The sequence below is a fragment of the Lampris incognitus genome, chromosome 9 (genome assembly GCF_029633865.1).
Source record: "Lampris incognitus isolate fLamInc1 chromosome 9, fLamInc1.hap2, whole genome shotgun sequence".
Lineage (NCBI taxonomy): Eukaryota > Metazoa > Chordata > Actinopteri > Lampriformes > Lampridae > Lampris > Lampris incognitus.
In genome coordinates, this window is record NC_079219.1 from 48,835,751 (window position 1) to 48,852,655 (window position 16,905).

Sequence of the window (16,905 nt, forward strand, 5' to 3'; positions counted from 1 at the left end):
CACAGACAGATGGGTGTTTTAAGGAAATAAAATTGCACTGAAATTTGCAACGCCAAATTCAGTAGAGATCATGTGAGAACAGCAGCTTTTTCATAGACAGTAACCTGATCTTTGCCATGAAGCTCACAGATATGTGCAGTAAAATGAGGTTAATGTTCTTGTGGTACTGCAGAGTTAATTATTGTGAGTAAGGTCCCTGAATGACCCCGAACGTATGATAGGTCAATAGGTCAGCCGCTCCCTGACATTACACATAATACTGCGGCGCAACCGCTCTAACTGGCAGCTTGCAAATACTCAGGCCATAAGCCTGCTCATACAAACCAAGCCATTGAACGTGTAATCAGACGGATTTACAGTCGGGGCTGCAGCGTGCACGCGCAGCATGCATGCTGCGATTCCCCTGGGATGAGCCGTCACCCGTCACATCATTGAGTTTGCGTGGCAACCTTGACGGAATTTGGCCCCGGTTGCACTGTGACAACCATTTGAAAACGAGATGAACCGGACAGAAATACCACAAAGAACCCCGGGTTGGCAAAAATAAAGAGCGGGCATCACTGGTGGAAACTGCCCCTCTGAAGTGCCTCTGAAAGCGCGGCTTGAGTTTCTGGTGCCGAGTGTCCGTATTGGCATGAGTGAGCAGGCTGCCCGGCAGGGATTCAGATATGAGATACATGTGAGAAAGGTAACTGACATCCTGTTGTCGTCTTCCGGTGGTGTTTTTTCTTTCTTTTCTTTCTTTTTTCTTTTTTCTGGAGATGATATTGGAGTGCAGATGGTTGTTTACATGGTTGACTTCCAAAAGCTTCCGCCATGCAAAGTATCTATTTAACTCACAATGTCTGTCTTTCTCCCTCTCTTCCATCCCCTTTCCTTCTTTCCCGCTCTCTCTCTCTCTCTCTCTCTCTCTCCGTCTCTCTCTCTCTTTTCCAAGACTCATGGCTGTGGAGGATGAGATAAGAGGAGGAGCCATCATCGAGCCAAAAACCAGAATGTTCGCTGATCAGGTCTGTGAGGCCTCTATCTCTCTATCGCTCTGTTTCTCTCTCCCTCGTCGAGCCTGTACGGTGGTCTGTGCTTTTTCCTCCCCCTTGTTATTATTTTTATAAAAATGGTTTAAGTTCCATCGTTGTCACTACTATTGGGTCTGGTCTCTGTGTATGTGGTCCCTCAGTTTCAGTTTGTCTTGGCCTGTCCCTGAACTGTCCCTGTGTTTGACTTTGACTGCCATCTGTCTGCCAACATGATTGGGTGCTTCACAGATCAGAGTTTTGTTTTTCATTCCGTGATTCAAGCTGTTGACACGTCTTGACTCTACCTGGGTTGTGACCACGTCTGGCTCTGTAACACTACTGACACAAATGTGCTACTGTTTCCGCTGAGCATGTCAGGTCAACTTTTGAAACCTGCTTCCTACATGCAATGTACCAGATGTACATTCAGGCCATATGCTGCGTTGTGGTGCTGTGTTTCTGGAAGCTTCCCACAATGCATTTCATTTCATGCTCTCAACTCCCTGGTTCCTTTATCCTCCCGTCAAATTGGAAGAGCCCGCCTTTGAGCATGAGCCAAACAGCAAGCAACATGTGTGTGTGTGTGTGTGTGTGTGTGTGTGTGTGTGTGTGTGTGTGTGTGTGTGTGTGTGTGTGTGTGTGTGTGTGTGTGTGTGTGTGTGTGTGGAGAGATTCAGAGCCAAAGAGAGTGAAGAAATGTTTACTGTGGCCAATACATGTCTCAAAGAAAAGCTGCCCCTCATTTTCCTCAGTTATTTATACTCACGAATTCACAGACACTTGACCATGTTGTCAACCAACAGCTCAGTCTGTTTCCACACCTTTTCCTATATCATCACGTGGCTCTAGAACCGATTTAACTTAATGCTAAATTATCATTGCTGTATATTTCTATATTTATCTAGTAGTCCTAGAGCTTTATAGCAGAGACTGGTCTAAGGATGGGCTCTTACTTAAAGACGATGTGAAATGACAACTGACTTTATCTTGTTAGCCCATTTGCTAGCTGATTTTGTTATGGTGCGCCTATTCAACAGCTTGCAGCAAAAGAAAATCACAAAATTTTCGTTTTTACTTGTTTTACATGAAAATCTTATTTGCCTTAACTTCCTCAAAATTCAGTTTTTCACGATTGCTTTACTGAGTCAAAGATCAGCAGGTGAATAACATTACAACCAATTACATCATAAATGTTTTTCTAGCATACATTCAAATCCGAAAAGAATAAATCCCATCATCCCTCCCCGAGATGTGTCCCACCCTAGTATCCTATTTCACTTGGAAATACACCACATTACAGAAGAAAAATATGCTTTGAATGCCATTTCACGCTGTCTTTAAAGAGGCACCGGGTAACTTTTGTGCTTTAACTTATTATCGTTAAATTCATAATGGTGGCATAGTATTATGTACATTGCAACTTCAGAACACAAGCAAATGAAGACAGCACATGCATCAACCCCACAACATTTGCACAGCCTTTGCAGCCTTTATGCTGCAAAATACAACATATTGGAATTGTTTGCGAAGGACACTTAACATGAAACACTCGGACGGAACTTGATGGGTATTGTTCAGCAGGTGTACTTGTCTGTACTTGTGTCCTCATTGTACAATGACACAAGCACAAGTTCGCATTTACAAAAGAAAGTTTCATATATGTGTGTGTGTGTGTGTGTGTGTGTGTGTGTATATATATATATATATATATATATATATATATATATATATATATAGCGTTTTTTTTCCGAAACCGTCAATGGTGTTGAGTGCTCGACTAATGAGGAGCGGAATATCAACACGGATACAGGAAAAATATTTTCACTCATTTTGAATTTGATGCCTGCAACACATTCCAAAGAAGCTGGGACAGAGGCAACAAAAGACTGGGAATGTTGAGGAATGCTCAAAAAACACCTGTTTGGAACATTCCACAGGTGAACAGGTTAATTGGAAAAAGGTGAGTGTCATGATTGGGTATGAAAGGAGCATCCCCGAAGGGCTCAGTCGTTCACAAGCAAGGATGGGGTGAGGTTCACCACTGTGTGAGCAAATAGTCCAACAGTTTAAGAACAATGTTTCTCAACACACAATTGCAAGGAATTTAGGGATTTCATCATCTACAGTCCATAATATCATCAAAAGATTCAGAAAATCCGGAGAAATCTCTGCACGTAAACGGCAAGGCCGAAAACCAACATTGAATGCCCGTGACCTTCGATCCCTCAGGCAGCACTGCATTAAAAATCAACATCATTCTGTAAAGGATATTACCACGTGGGCTCAGGAACACTTCGGAAAACCATCGTCAATTAACACAGTTCGTCGCTACATCTACAAGTGCAAGTTAAAACTCTACCATGCAAAGCGAAAGCCATATATCAACAACACCCAGAAACGCTGCCGACTTCTCTGGGCCCGAACTCATCTGAGATGGACTGACGCAAAGTGGAAAAGTGTGCTGTGGTCTGACGAGTCCACATTTCAAATTGTTTTTGGAAATCATGGACGTTGTGTCCTCCGGGCTAAAGAGGAAAAGGACCATCCAGATTGTTATCAGCGCAAAGTTCAAAAGCCAGCATCTGTGATGGTATGGGGGTGTTTTAGTGCCCATGGCATCATGGGTAACTTGCACATCTGTGAAGGCACCATTAATTCTGAAAGGTACATACAGGTTTTGGAGCAACATATGCTGCCATCCAAGCGACGTCTTTTTCAGGGACGTCCCTGCTTATTTTGGCAAGACAAAGCCAAGCCACATTCTGCACGTGTTACAACAGCATGGCTTCGTAGTAAAAGAGTGCGGGTACTAGACTGGCCTGCCTGCAGTCCAGACCTGTCTCCCATTGAAAATGTGTGGCGCATTATGAAGCGCAAAATACGACAACGGAGACCCCGCACTGTTGAGCAACTGAAGTCGTACATCAAGCAAGAATAGGAAAGAATTCCACCTACAAAGCTTCAACAAGTAGTGTCCTCAGTTCCCAAGCGCTTATTGAGTGTTGTTAAAAGGAAAGGTGATGTAACACAGTGGTGAACATGCCCCTGTCCCAGCTTTTTTGGAACGTGTTGCAGGCATCAAATTCAAATTGAGTGAATATTTGCAAAAAAACAATAAAGTTTATCAGTTTGAACATTAAATATCTTGTCTTTGTAGTATATTCAGTTGAATATAGGTCGAAAAGGATTTGCAGATCATTGTATTCTGTTTTTATTTACGTTTTACACAACGTCCCAACTTCATTGGAATTGGGGTTTGTAAATCCATAGGCATTAATATGGAGTTGGTCCCCCCTTTACAGGTGTAATAGCTTCGCTCTTCTGGGAAGGCTTTCCACAAGATTTTGGAGTGTGTCTGTGGGAATTTTTGCCCATTCATCCAGAAGAGCATTTGTGAGGTCAGGCATTGATGTCAGACGAGAAGACCTGGCTCGCAATCTCCCTTCTAGTTGAGGTCAGGGCTCTGTGCAGGCCAGTCAAGTTCTTCCACACTGAATTCACCCAACCATGTCTTATTGGACCTTGCTTTGTGCACTGGGGCACAGTCATGCTGGAACAGAAAAGGGCCCTCCTCAAACTGTTCCCACAAAGTTGGAAGCATAGAATTGTCCAAAATGTCTTGGTATGCTGAAGCATTAAGATTTCCCTTCACTGGAACTAAGGGGCCAAGCGCAACCCCTGAAAACCAACCCCATACTATCGCTCCTCCACCAAACTTCACAGTTGGTACAATGCAGTCAGGCAGCCATGAAACCATGAAGCTCCTGACACACAGTTTTTGTGCTTATGTTAATGCCAGAGGAAGTGTGGAACTCTGCAGTTATTGAGTCAACAGAGCGTTGGTGACTTTTACGCACTATGCGCCTCAGCACTCGTTGACCCCGCTGTGTGACTTTACGTGGTCTGCCACTTTGTGGGTGAGTTGCTGTTGTTCCTAAACACTTCCACTTTTCAATAATACCACTTACAGTTGACTGTGGAATATCTAGCAGAGAAGACATTTCACGAACTGACTTATTGGAAAGGTGGCATCCAATGACAGTACCAGGCTTGAATTCACTGAGCTCTTCAGAATGACCCATTCTTTCACAAATGTTTGTAAATGCAGACTGCATGGCTAGCTGCTGGATTTTATACACCTGTGGCAGTGGGTCTGAATGAAACACCTGAATTCAATGATTAAGAGGTGTGTCGCAATACTTTTGTGTGTGTGTGTGTGTGTGTATATACACTCACCGGCCACTTTATTAGGCACACCTGTCCAACTGCTCGTTAACGCAAATTTCTAATCAGCCAATCACATGGCAGCAACTCAATGCATTTAGGCATGTTGACATGGTCAAGACGATCTGCTGCAGTTCAAACCGAGCATCAGAATGGGGAAGAAAGGTGATTTAAGTGACTTTGAACGTGGCATGGTTGTTGGTGCCAGACGGGCTGGTCTGAGTATTTCAGAAACTGCTGATCTACTGGGATTTTCACGCACAACCATCTCTAGGGTTTACAGAGAATGGTCCGAAAAAGAGAAAATATCCAGTGAGCGGCAGTTCTGTGGGCGAAAATGCCTTGTTGATGCCAGAGGTCAGAGGAGAATGGCCAGACTGGTTCGAGCTGATGGAAAGGCAACAGTAACTCAAATAACCACTCATTACAACCGAGGTATGCAGAAGAGCATCTCTGAACGCACAACACGTCGAACCTTGAGGCAGATGGGCTACAGCAGCAGAAGACCACACCGGGTGCCACTCCTGTCAGCTAAGAACAGGAAACTGAGGCTAAAATTCGCACAGGCTCACCAAAATTGGACAATAGAAGATTGGAAAAACGTTGCCTGGTCTGATGAGTCTCGATTTCTGCGGCGACATTCGGATGGTAGGGTCAGAATTTGGCGTCAACAACATGAAAGCATGGATCCATCCTGCCTTGTATCAACGGTTCAGGCTGGTGGTGGTGGTGTAATGGTGTGGGGGATATTTTCTTGGCACACTTTGGGCCCCTTAGTACCAATTGAGCATCGTGTCAACGCCACAGCCTACCTGAGTATTGTTGCTGACCATGTCCATCCCTTTATGACCACAGTGTTCCCATCTTCTGATGGCTACTTCCAGCAGGATAACGCGCCATGTCTTAAAGCTCGAATCATCTCAGACTGGTTTCTTGAACATGACAATGAGTTCACTGTACTCAAATGGCCTCCACAGTCACCAGATCTCAATCCAATAGAGCACCTTTGGGATGTGGTGGACCGGGAGATTCGCATCATGGATGTGCAGCCGACAAATCTGCAGCAACTGCGTGATGCTATCATGTCAATATGGACCAAACTCTCTGAGGAATGTTTCCAGTACCTTGTTGAATCTATGCCACGAAGGATTAAGGCAGTTCTGAAGGCAAAAGGGGGTCCAACCCGGTACTAGCAAGGTGTACCTAATAAAGTGGCCAGGGAGTGTGTATATATATATATATATATCTGGGAGGCGCTACAGGAGCCTTAGAGCCCGCACTACCAGGCTCAAAAACAGCTTCTTTCCCCAAGCTGTTGCCCACCTGAACCTGGCTACCCACTGAATGTCCATGGATATTTTTAAATATTTTGTACTCTTGCTCGTTTTTTTAATGTATTTTTATCTTTTGGTCTTCATCTGTGTATATCTTATAATGCTTGCTGTGTTTGTCTGTGTCTGTCTTGCACTGTTTGGTGAAGCCACAACCCTTATTTCATTTTTAACATGTGCCTGCACATTGTTTTTAATGACAATAAATTGAATTGAACTGAATATATATATATATATATATATATATATATATATTGTGGCGGACACTGGGGGCTATGCCTCTCACCCAGCAGGACTGTGAGCTGGGGGCGTGGTTTACGTTCCCGGGCTGGCCGGTGCAGGGTTGTTCCTGCTGCAGTTGGTTTTTGGAGTTGAGGAATAAACAGCAAACTCGCCTTGGTCTCCTGTGTTTTTCCTCATTCCTGCCACATTGGTGACCCCGAATTGAACATGTTTGGAGCAGAAGAGGAGTGTGAATCCACTTCGGCCACGCCGCCCCAACTCTCACAGCCGGCCGTTCTCGCCGCGGCTGTGAAGCTCCCAGAGTTCTGGCAGAGCGACCCGGCCTCGTGGTTCCAGTATGTCGAGGCGCTGTTCCACCTGCGTGGAATCTCCGCGGACGACTCCAGATACTATCTGGTCGTCGCTGCGCTGGACCAGCAGTCCACACGCCGGGCCATGCAGCTGTTGCGCGCAACACGACAAATACGTCGCCCTCAAACATCTTCTGCTCCGGAGGTACAGCCTATCTACCGCAGAGAGGGCAGATAGAATCCTCTCCCTATACGGTTTGGGCGACGGAACGGCTGTGGATCTCATGGACAATATGCTGTCGCTGCTAGGCTCGGACGAAGGTGGGTTCCTTTTCCCGCACGTTTTCCTGCGCCAGCTCCCGTCTCCTGTGCGCGCTGCTTTGGCTAACTCCCCGTGTCTGGCCGCTGGTGACTGCCGAGGTTTGGCTGAGGAGGCCGATCGGGTCCTGCTGGCTACCAGACGGTTCTCTGTGCAGAGTGTGGCATCGGAGCCTCTGCAGCCGACGTCGGAGGACGCGGACCCGGCAGTGGTGGCTGAAGTGACTGCCCGGAGACGGTGCGGGAGCGGCCTCTGTTTCTTCCCCCAGCGGTTCGGCGGCAAGGCGAGGCGCTGCGTCCCTCCGTGCACGTTTGAGGCGGCGGGAAACTCCAGGGCGGACGTAGTGAGCTGCTCTTCATTAAGGACACGATTTCAGGAAGACGGTTTCTGGTGGACTCAGGCTCGCAAAAGAGCCTACTCCCTCCTGCTAAGACAGACAGGTGGGCCGAAGGCGGCGGCCCACAGTTAAGTGCAGCTAACGGTTCGTCCATTGCGACGTTTGGCACAAGGTTGGTGACTGTTTGCTTCCACGGGCGCCATTTTGAGTGGGACTTTGTAGTGGCCGCCATTACTGTTCCTATTATCGGCGCGGATTTTCTGTGTGCTAATGGTCTGCTGGTTGATGTTGCAAACCGCCGTTTAATTGATGCTGTGTCTTTCGCCACTGTTCCGTGCGAGACAGGGGGAGCCGGGCCGTTAACACACGCTAACTTTTTAGCATTAGGGGATGTTTTTCAGCGTTTGCTGGCGGATTTTCCATCGGTGACTACGCCTGCCTTTTCCACCGCGGTTACTAAACACGGGGTAGAACATTTCATTCCCACTCTGGGACCGCCAGTTTTTGCGCGCGCGCGGCGCCTCGACGCGGTAAAATTGGCTATAGCTAAGGAGGAGTTCGCCATCATGGAGCGTCTGGGTATAGTGAGGCGTTCCAACAGCCCGTGGGCCTCGCCGCTTCACATGGTGCCCAAGGCGGATGGGTCGTGGCGGCCTTGCGGCGATTTTCGCCACCTGAACAACGTCACCGCCAATGACCGCTATCCCATCCCACACATACAGGACTTTTCCATACGCCTGACAGGTACCACTATTTTCTCTAAGGTGGACCTGGTGCGCGGCTATCATCAGGTTCCCGTGCGCGCAGAGGACGTGCCCAAGACCACAGTGATCACCCCGTTTGGGCTTTTTGAGTTCATGCGCATGCCTTTTGGCTTGAAGGGGGCAGCGCAAACCTTTCAGAGGCTGATGGACTCGGTGTTGCGTGACCTTGCTTTCGTGTTCGTTTATCTCGACGACATATTAGTGGCCAGTCCGTCAGCTGAAGAGCACCTGGCGCACCTGAAACAGGTTTTCCGTCGTCTGGACGAACACGGCCTGATAGTCAACCCGGCCAAGTGTCAGTTTGGACTGCCGGTGATTGACTTCTTGGGTCACCGCATTTCGCCGCAAGGCGCGGTCCCGTTGCCTTCTAAGGTGCAAGCGGTGGCGGAATTTCCCCGCCCAGTCTCTGTTAAGGCATTGCAGGAATTCTTGGGCATGGTGAATTTCTATAACCGTTTCCTCCCTCGCGCTGCCCACCTCCTTCAGCCACTTTACGAAGCCCTGCGGCTTAAGAAGGCTAACGACCCTGTCGACTGGACTCCCGAACAGGTCCAGGCCTTTGACGGAGCTAAGTGCGCCCTGGCTAACGCTGCCCTCCTCGTCCATCCCACACCCATGGCGTCCATAGCTTTAACAACCGATGCGTCTGACATAGCCGTGGGGGCTGTGGTTGAACATCGTGTGGCGAATGCGTGGCAGCCACTCACATTTTTTAGCCGCAAACTGCGGGATAGCGAGCGCAAGTACAGCGTTTTTGACCGGTAGTTGCTGGCACTGCACCTTGCAACCCGGCATTTCTGCTTCCTGCTGGAGGGTCGCCCATTCACGGCTTATGTGGATCTTAAGCCGCTGACTTTTGCCATGTCCAAGGTGACTGAGCCGTGGTCTGATCGTCAACAGCGCCACCTAGCGGCGATATCCGAGTTCACAACGGACATTCAGCATGTGGCCGGGAAGTCCAACCCTGTTGCTGATTGTTTGTCGCGTGTGCTTGTGTGTCCTGTTCACCTCGGTGTGGATTTCTCCGCTATGGCTGCCGACCAGCCCAGTGACCCGGACGTCCTCGCCCTTAGGTCAACGCGTACCGGTCTCAAGCTAGAGGACGCTGTGATGCAGGAAGGCAGTCCTGCCCTCCTCTGCGATGTCTCCACCGGCCGTCCCCGACCCGTTGTTCCAGTGGCCTGGCGCCGTCGAGTTTTCGATGCGATTCACTCCCTCTCGCACCCTGGAGTTCGGGCGTCGGTGAAGTTGGTCGGTTCCAAGTTCGTCTGGCCTGGCCTCTGCAAGGACGTCAAGGGGTGGGCAGCTGCATGCGTAGCGTGCCAGCGCGCTAAGGTCCACCAGCACACTAAATCGCCCCTCGAACCGTTTCCGATCCCAGCCAGACGTTTCGACCACGTGCATGTGGACCTGGTGGGCCCTCTACCTTCTTCACAGGGTTTTACGCACCGGCTCACAATGGTAGATCGGACCACCAGGTGGCCAGAGGCTGTCCCTCTATCCTCCACAACATCCTCGGATGTTGCACGCGCTTTTCTTTCCTCCTGGGTCGCCCGTTTCGGCACTCCGTCAGATATCACCTCAGACAGGGGCCCCCAGTTCGTGTCAGAGCTCTGGTCGGCACTTGCGCGATCCTTGGGTGTGCAGGTACACCGCACTACCACGTATCACCCTCAGGCAAACGGGTTGTGTGAACGTTTTCACCGGTCGCTCAAGGCAGCGCTGTGCGCTGCGCTCTCGGATGGTAACTGGGTGGATCGTTTACCTTGGGTTATGCTCAGGTTGCGTTCGGCTCCTAAGGAGGACCTCGACGCGTCACCTGCTGAGCTGGTGCTCGGTCAGCCGCTCCGCGTCCCTGGGGATTTTTTGCCTGGGAGTTCCGCTCCTCGACCCCGTCCGGCCGTTTATCCTTTTTTGTCCGACAGCACTCGGGTTCCAGGCCCCGTTCACCACTGTTTTCCGCGGTCGTTCGTGCCTGCGGAGCTCATGTCGGCTCGTTTTGTTTTTGTACGGCATGATGCTCACCGCTCGCCCCTCCAACCCCCATACGATGGCCCATTTCGGGTTCTTGAGACGGGTCCTAAGGGTTTTCTGCTAGATATGGGTGGGCGTAGGGAGCGTGTCACGCTTGATAGGCTTAAACCGGCGCACAGGGTGGCAGGCGAAGTTGTGTTTCCGGCCCAGGTTCCCCGTCGGGGTCGTCCTCCTTCCAGGACCCCGGCAGTGTCTTCACGGGTTCAGCATTCTGCTTCTCAGCCGGCTTTGGACTGTGTTTCACCTACTGTTTCGGCTGAGGGACGGCGCAGCCGTTATGGCAGGCTGCTTAAGCCTCCAGTGAGACACTGATTTTCTTTCCAGGAGTCCCTTCTGGGTGTTTGGGGGGGGGGGGGCTGTGTGGCGAACACTAGGGGCTATGCCTCTCACCCAGCAGGACTGTGAGCTGGGGGCGTGGTTTACGTTCCCGGGCTGGCCGGTGCAGGGTTGTTCCTGCTGCAGTTGGTTTTTGGAGTTGAGGAATAAACAGCAAACTCGCCGTGGTCTCCTGTGTTTTTCCTCATTCCTGCCACAATATATATATATATATATATATACAGTTCATCCGGAAAGTATTCACACCCCTTCACTTTCCCCACATTTTGTTATGTTACAGCCTTATTCCAAAATGGATTAAATTCCTTTTTTTTCTCATCAATCTACACACAATATCCCATAATGACAAAGTGAAAAAGGTTTTGTAGAAATTTTTGCAAATGTATTAAAAATAAAAAACTGAAATATTGCATTTATATAAGTATTCTATAAGTATGCTATGACACTGAAAATTGAGCTCAGGTTCATTGTGTTTCCATTGATCATCCTTGAGATGTTTCTACATCTTGATTGGAGTCCACCTGTAGTAAATTAAATTGATTGGACATGATTTGGAAAGGCACACACCTGTCTATATAAGGTCCCACTGGTGACAGTGCATGTCAGAGCAGAAACCAAGCCATGAAGTCAAACGAATTGTCTGTGGACCTCCGAGACAGGATTGTATTGAGGCACAGATCTGGGGAAGGGTACAAAAAAATTTCTACAGCTTTGAAGGTCCCGAAGAGCACAGTGGTCTCCATCATTCGCAAATGGAAGAAGTTTGGATCCACCAGGACTCTTCCTAGAGCTGGCTGCCCAGCCAAACTGAGCAATTGGGGGAGAAGGGCCTTGGTCAGGGAGGTGACCAAGAATCTGATGGTCACTCTGACAGAACTCTAGCATTCCTCTGTGGAGATGGGAGAACATTCCAGAAGGACAACCATCTCTGCAGCATTCCACCAATCAGGCCTTTATGGTAGAGTGGCCAGACGGAAACCTCTGCTCAGTAAAAGGCACATGACAGCCCGCTTGGAGTTTGCCAGAAAGCACCTAAAGGACTCTCAGACCATGAGAAACAAGATTCTCTGGTCTGACGAAACCAAGATTGAACTCTTTGGCCTGAATGCCAAACGTCACGTCTGGAGGAAACCAGGCACCTCTCATCACCTTGCTAATACCATCCCTACAGTGAAGCATGGTGGTGGCAGCATCATGCTGTGGCGATGTTTTTCAGCGGCAGGAACTGGGAGACTAGTTAGGATTGAGGGAAAGATGAATGGAGCAAAGTACAGAGAGATCCTTGATGAAAACCTGCTCCAGAGCGCTCAGGACCTCAGACTGGGGCGAAGGTTTACCTTTCAACATGACATCGACCCTAAGCACACAGCCAAGACAACGAAGGAGTGGCTTCGGGACAAGTCTGTGAATGTCTTTGAGTGGCCCAGCCAGAGCCCAGACTTGAGCCCCATTTAATATCTCTGGAAAGACCTGAAAATAGATGTGCAGCGACGCTCCCCATCTAACCTTACAGAGTTCGAGAGGATCTGCAGAGAAGAATGAGAGAAATACCCCAAATATAGGTGTGCCGAGCTTGTAGCTTCATACCCAAGAAGACTTGAGGCTGTAATCGCTGCCAAGGGTGCCTCAACCAAGTACTGAATAAAGGGTGTGAATACTTATGTACATGCAATATTTCAGTTTTTTATTTTTAATAAATTTGCAAAAATTTCTACAAAACCTTTTTCACTTTGTCATTATGGGGTATTGTATGTAGATTGATGAGAAAAAAAAGGAATTTAATCCATTTTGGAATAAGGCTGTAACATAACAAAATGTGGGGAAAGTGAAGGGGTGTGAATACTTTCCGGATGCACTGTGTGTGTATATATATATATATATATATATATATATATATATATATATATATATATATATATATATATATATATGCACATGTGGTAACTCCAGCTTAGAGAAAAGGACCTCATGACAACTTCTTGTCATGAGTTAACTTTATCTAGGACTGGCAAACTCAACAGTAACATGTAGCAGCTAGCACTGTGAACATCCGACAAGTTGGAGGGTGTAACTCACACACATGTACCGGAAACACGACCGGTCTTTTCAAAATAAAAGCTCATGTTACAACACCTCTCTTCCTTTAAATTTCAACATTCCCCAAAAGTAAATGAACCTGCCAAAACAATAACAGTAATGTTTTCTTTTCTTTTTAGTTTAGTTTGTTTTTAGCTGATGTACACCTCAAACATATACTTGTGTCTGAGCAACAATTTACCCATATAACAACTGGAAAAAAAACATGGGTGATTTAGCATTCATTCTCCCAAAACTGTCCATTTAAATATTCAGTCTGTCTGGAGGTTTGCAGGTGCGCTGTGATCTGCGCATTACTCCCGGGGACCCCGCAGGTGCCAATGCTGAGGGAGTTTTAGGTGGATCTGATGCTGGGGGACTGGGAGGGGTCTGTGTGTTAGTGTGAGAATGTCCATCCTCTCCGGGGGACACCTCTACCTCTACCTGATTCTCTCTCTCTGGCAAAGTCTCTGGCAGACACACTCCCCCAGTAGTCTGTCCCACCACAGGATGCTCCGTGGAACTGACTGTCTCTGAGCCTGTATCATGATGCAGGCGCACATGGTCCTGATGTCTGTGGAATACATGTCCATCAGTCAGCTTAACAACATGGGAGACTGGACCACTCTGCCTGAGAATAACCCCCAGGTAGCCATTGCTGAGTGTTCCTCACATAGACATGGTCATCTGGTTTTAACCGCCTCTCTCGTGCATGTTAATTATGTCCCTCCTTCTGTATTACCTGCTTCCTTTCCACTTTTACTTTCATGTCCGGGTGCAGCAGGTCCAATCTTGTCTTGGGCCTATGACCCATCAGCATCTCTGCTGGAGTGTGTGCGGCGGTATTTAAACAGGAAACATGAAAGACGAGTGCTAAGCGAGTCCCCTGTCATCCGCTTCAGCCCCTCCTTCACTGTCTGAACAGCCTGCTCCACCAAACCATTTGAGGCTGGATGGAAAGGAGCCGTCCGCATGTGATGAATTCCATTCTGTTGCAAGAACTCACTGAACAGCTCACTGGTGAACGCTGGGCCATTATCAGTGACCAGAGTGTCCGGCAACCCATGTATGGCAAACACTTGCCTGAGTCTGTCTATGGTTGTGTGGGCTGTGATGTTGCTCATGATGTGGGCTTCTATCCATTTTGAGTGTGCATCCACCATTATTAGAAACAGCTGCCCCATAAACGGGCTGGCAAAGTCAAAATGTAGCCTAGACCAGGGGTGGTCTGGCCACTCCCACAGGTGCAAGGGTGCTGGTGGTGGCATATTCTGATTTGTCTGACACTGTGTGCATGATTTTACCTTGCTGTCCAGGTCTTGGTCCATTTTTGGCCACCAGACGTACAATCTTGCAAGGCTTTTCATCCGTGACATACCTGGATGAGTCTCATGTATTTCCTCCACAATCTGTGAATGGCCAGGGGGAGGTACGATGACCCTCGCACCCCAGAAAATGCAGTTCTGTCTTGTGTTCAGCATAAGGTCTAAGCTTCTCTCCTACCACAACACTGGGCCAGCCTTGTAAAGAAAAGTCTTTACTTGAGACAGGACAGGGTCCCTTTCTGTCCACTGCTTGACCTGGGCTGCTTTCACAGGTGTTTCTGACAGCCTCTCCAATTAAAACACAGTCTCAGGAAGCACATATGTAGCAGCAGGTGTCTCAGGTAAAGGCAGCCAACTCCCTGTTCTGTACACTATAGTGTACTGGTTGGCTGACAGTGTGAGAGCCCAACGCTGTGTCCTGGCTGAGGCTAGCGGTGGGATGCATTTGGTCTCACTGAACAGGCTCATCAGTGGTTTATGGTCCGTACAAATCATGAAGGCCCGGCTATAGAGGTACTGATGGAAACGCTTGACAGCAAAGACAATGGCCAGACCCTCTTTGTCTAGCTGTGAATATTCCCTCTCTGCTGCTGTCAGGGTACGTGAAGCAAAGCCAGTAGGCTTCTCTGAACGGTCCTCCATCAGATGTGATGCCCTGACTCCATAGGGCGAGGCATCACATGAAAGGGAGATCTCCTTGCCGGGGTCATAGTGAACAAGCAGCTTTGCTGAGTGGAGAAGTTCTTTCACTTCTTTTATTTATTTATTTATTTATTTTTAATTTATTTCTGATTTTTCCCTTTTTTCTCCCAATTTAGTGGCCAATTGATCCTTATTTTAATTCAAACACCCACCCTCGTATTGCATGCGTTCGCCAACTGCATCTCTCCGGCCGGCAGTCTCGAAGGAAAGCGCCTCCCCACTTTCATGACAAGGCGAATCCAAGCCGAACCACTGTTTTTCCGACACACACAGAGACGCATTCACATGACGAACACAAGCCGACTCCGCCCCCCTCCCGAAGACAGCGTTGCCAATGATTGCTGCTTCATCGAGTCCGGCCATAGTCGGATCTGACGAGACCGGGGCGCGAACCCCAGTCCCCAGTGGGCAACTGCATCGACACCAAGCCGATGCTTAGACCGCTACGCCACTGCGGACTCTTTCACTTCTTTTAAAGCTTCCTCCTGCTCTTCCTTCCACTGCCACTTAGTGTCACTGTGAAGTAGCTTGTACAGTCGGGCCAAGACCTTTGAGAGGTCAGGAAGAAACTTTCCATAATAATTCACCATGCCCAAAAATGATCTGAGTTCAGTGATGCTCTTGGGGCTTGGAGCCTCCTTGATAGCTCGCACCTTGTCTTCCACTGGGCAGAGCCCTTCAGCTGTGATTTTGTGTCCCAGGTAGGTTACACTCAGTGCCAGGAAGACACATTTACTGCATATCCACCGCAGCCCTGCGTCCGAGAGCTTCTTCAGTACCTGTTCCAAGTTAGCCAGATGCTCCGCCTCTGTGGCTCCTGTAACCAGAATATCGTCTAGCTACACGGCTACATGCAGAACCCCCTGCAGCGATGAGTCCATTATCCTTTGAACAATTACAGGGCTGGAGGCCACTCCAAAATCCAGTCGATTGTATTTGAATAATCCTTTGTGAGTGTTGATTGTGACATATTCTTTTGAATCCTCATCAAGCAGCAGCTGTTGGTAAGCGTGGCTCATTCCCAGTTTTGTGAATAGCTTTACCCCCAACCAGGGTTGCAAACAGGTCCTCCACCTGTGGCAATGGGTACTCTTCCAGCCTAGAGACCTGATTTACCATAAGCTTATAGTCCTCCTTCAAAACTGGAACAATGGGCGCTGCCCACCTTGAAAACTGGACAGGCTCGATGATGACTAGTTTCTGTAAACGCTCAGGCTCCCCCTCAACTTTGCTTTTCATGGCATAGGGCACCGACCGGGGCTTGAAAAACCATGGTGTGGCCTCAAGGTCGACATGGACTTTCACTGTCACACCCCTCAGTGTGCCCAGCTCGTCCCTGAAAACATCACTGTACTGCTGCAAAATGTCCTCTGTTGTGTGTGCATACTTAACTTCATGCCAGTTGAGTCTGATTTTACGAAGCCAGTCACGGCCTCATGGGCCCACTGCCCTTAGCTATCACCAGCCGGGCTCGTGCTTTCTGGCCCTCAGCTGCGATGTCCACATTTAGCACCCTTAAATGAGTCATGGGCTGCCCTGTATAAGTCCTGAGTTTGAGCTTTGACGGCCTGATGACAGGCAGATTAGATCCCCATGTCCTCCTGTAGGTCTCCTCACTGATGACTGATGCCATAGCCCCTGAATCGACCTCAAACTTAATGTCCCACCCCCTCACATTGACTGTGGCATAATAGGGCTTGGGTGGTTCCTCATCCGTTTCCACCCCAAACATGCTGTAGGAACACTGTGCCTCCTCATTTGCTTCTTCTAGTTGATGTGTGGCTGCCTGATGATGTTTAGCTTTCCCCTGCCCAGGCTTTCCCTTCCCTTTTGCACTCCTGCACTTTTTAGCTAAATGTCCCTTTTTGCTACAAGCATGACAGACAGTGTCTTTGAATTTGCAATCAT

At 48.6% G+C, this 16,905-nt stretch overlaps 1 protein-coding gene across 1 annotated transcript in view; it reads left to right on the plus strand.

The window, feature by feature from the left end:
• The window catches only part of syngap1b (synaptic Ras GTPase activating protein 1b), a gene marked incomplete at its 3' end in the record, with an annotated part of 199,681 nt that overhangs the window by 163,804 nt on the left and 18,972 nt on the right, over positions 1-16,905 (plus strand). The window contains exon 19 of the mRNA XM_056286999.1: positions 938-1,010. Within this exon, the coding sequence (XP_056142974.1) occupies positions 938-1,010 (73 nt within the window). The remainder of the gene's footprint in view (positions 1-937; positions 1,011-16,905) is intronic.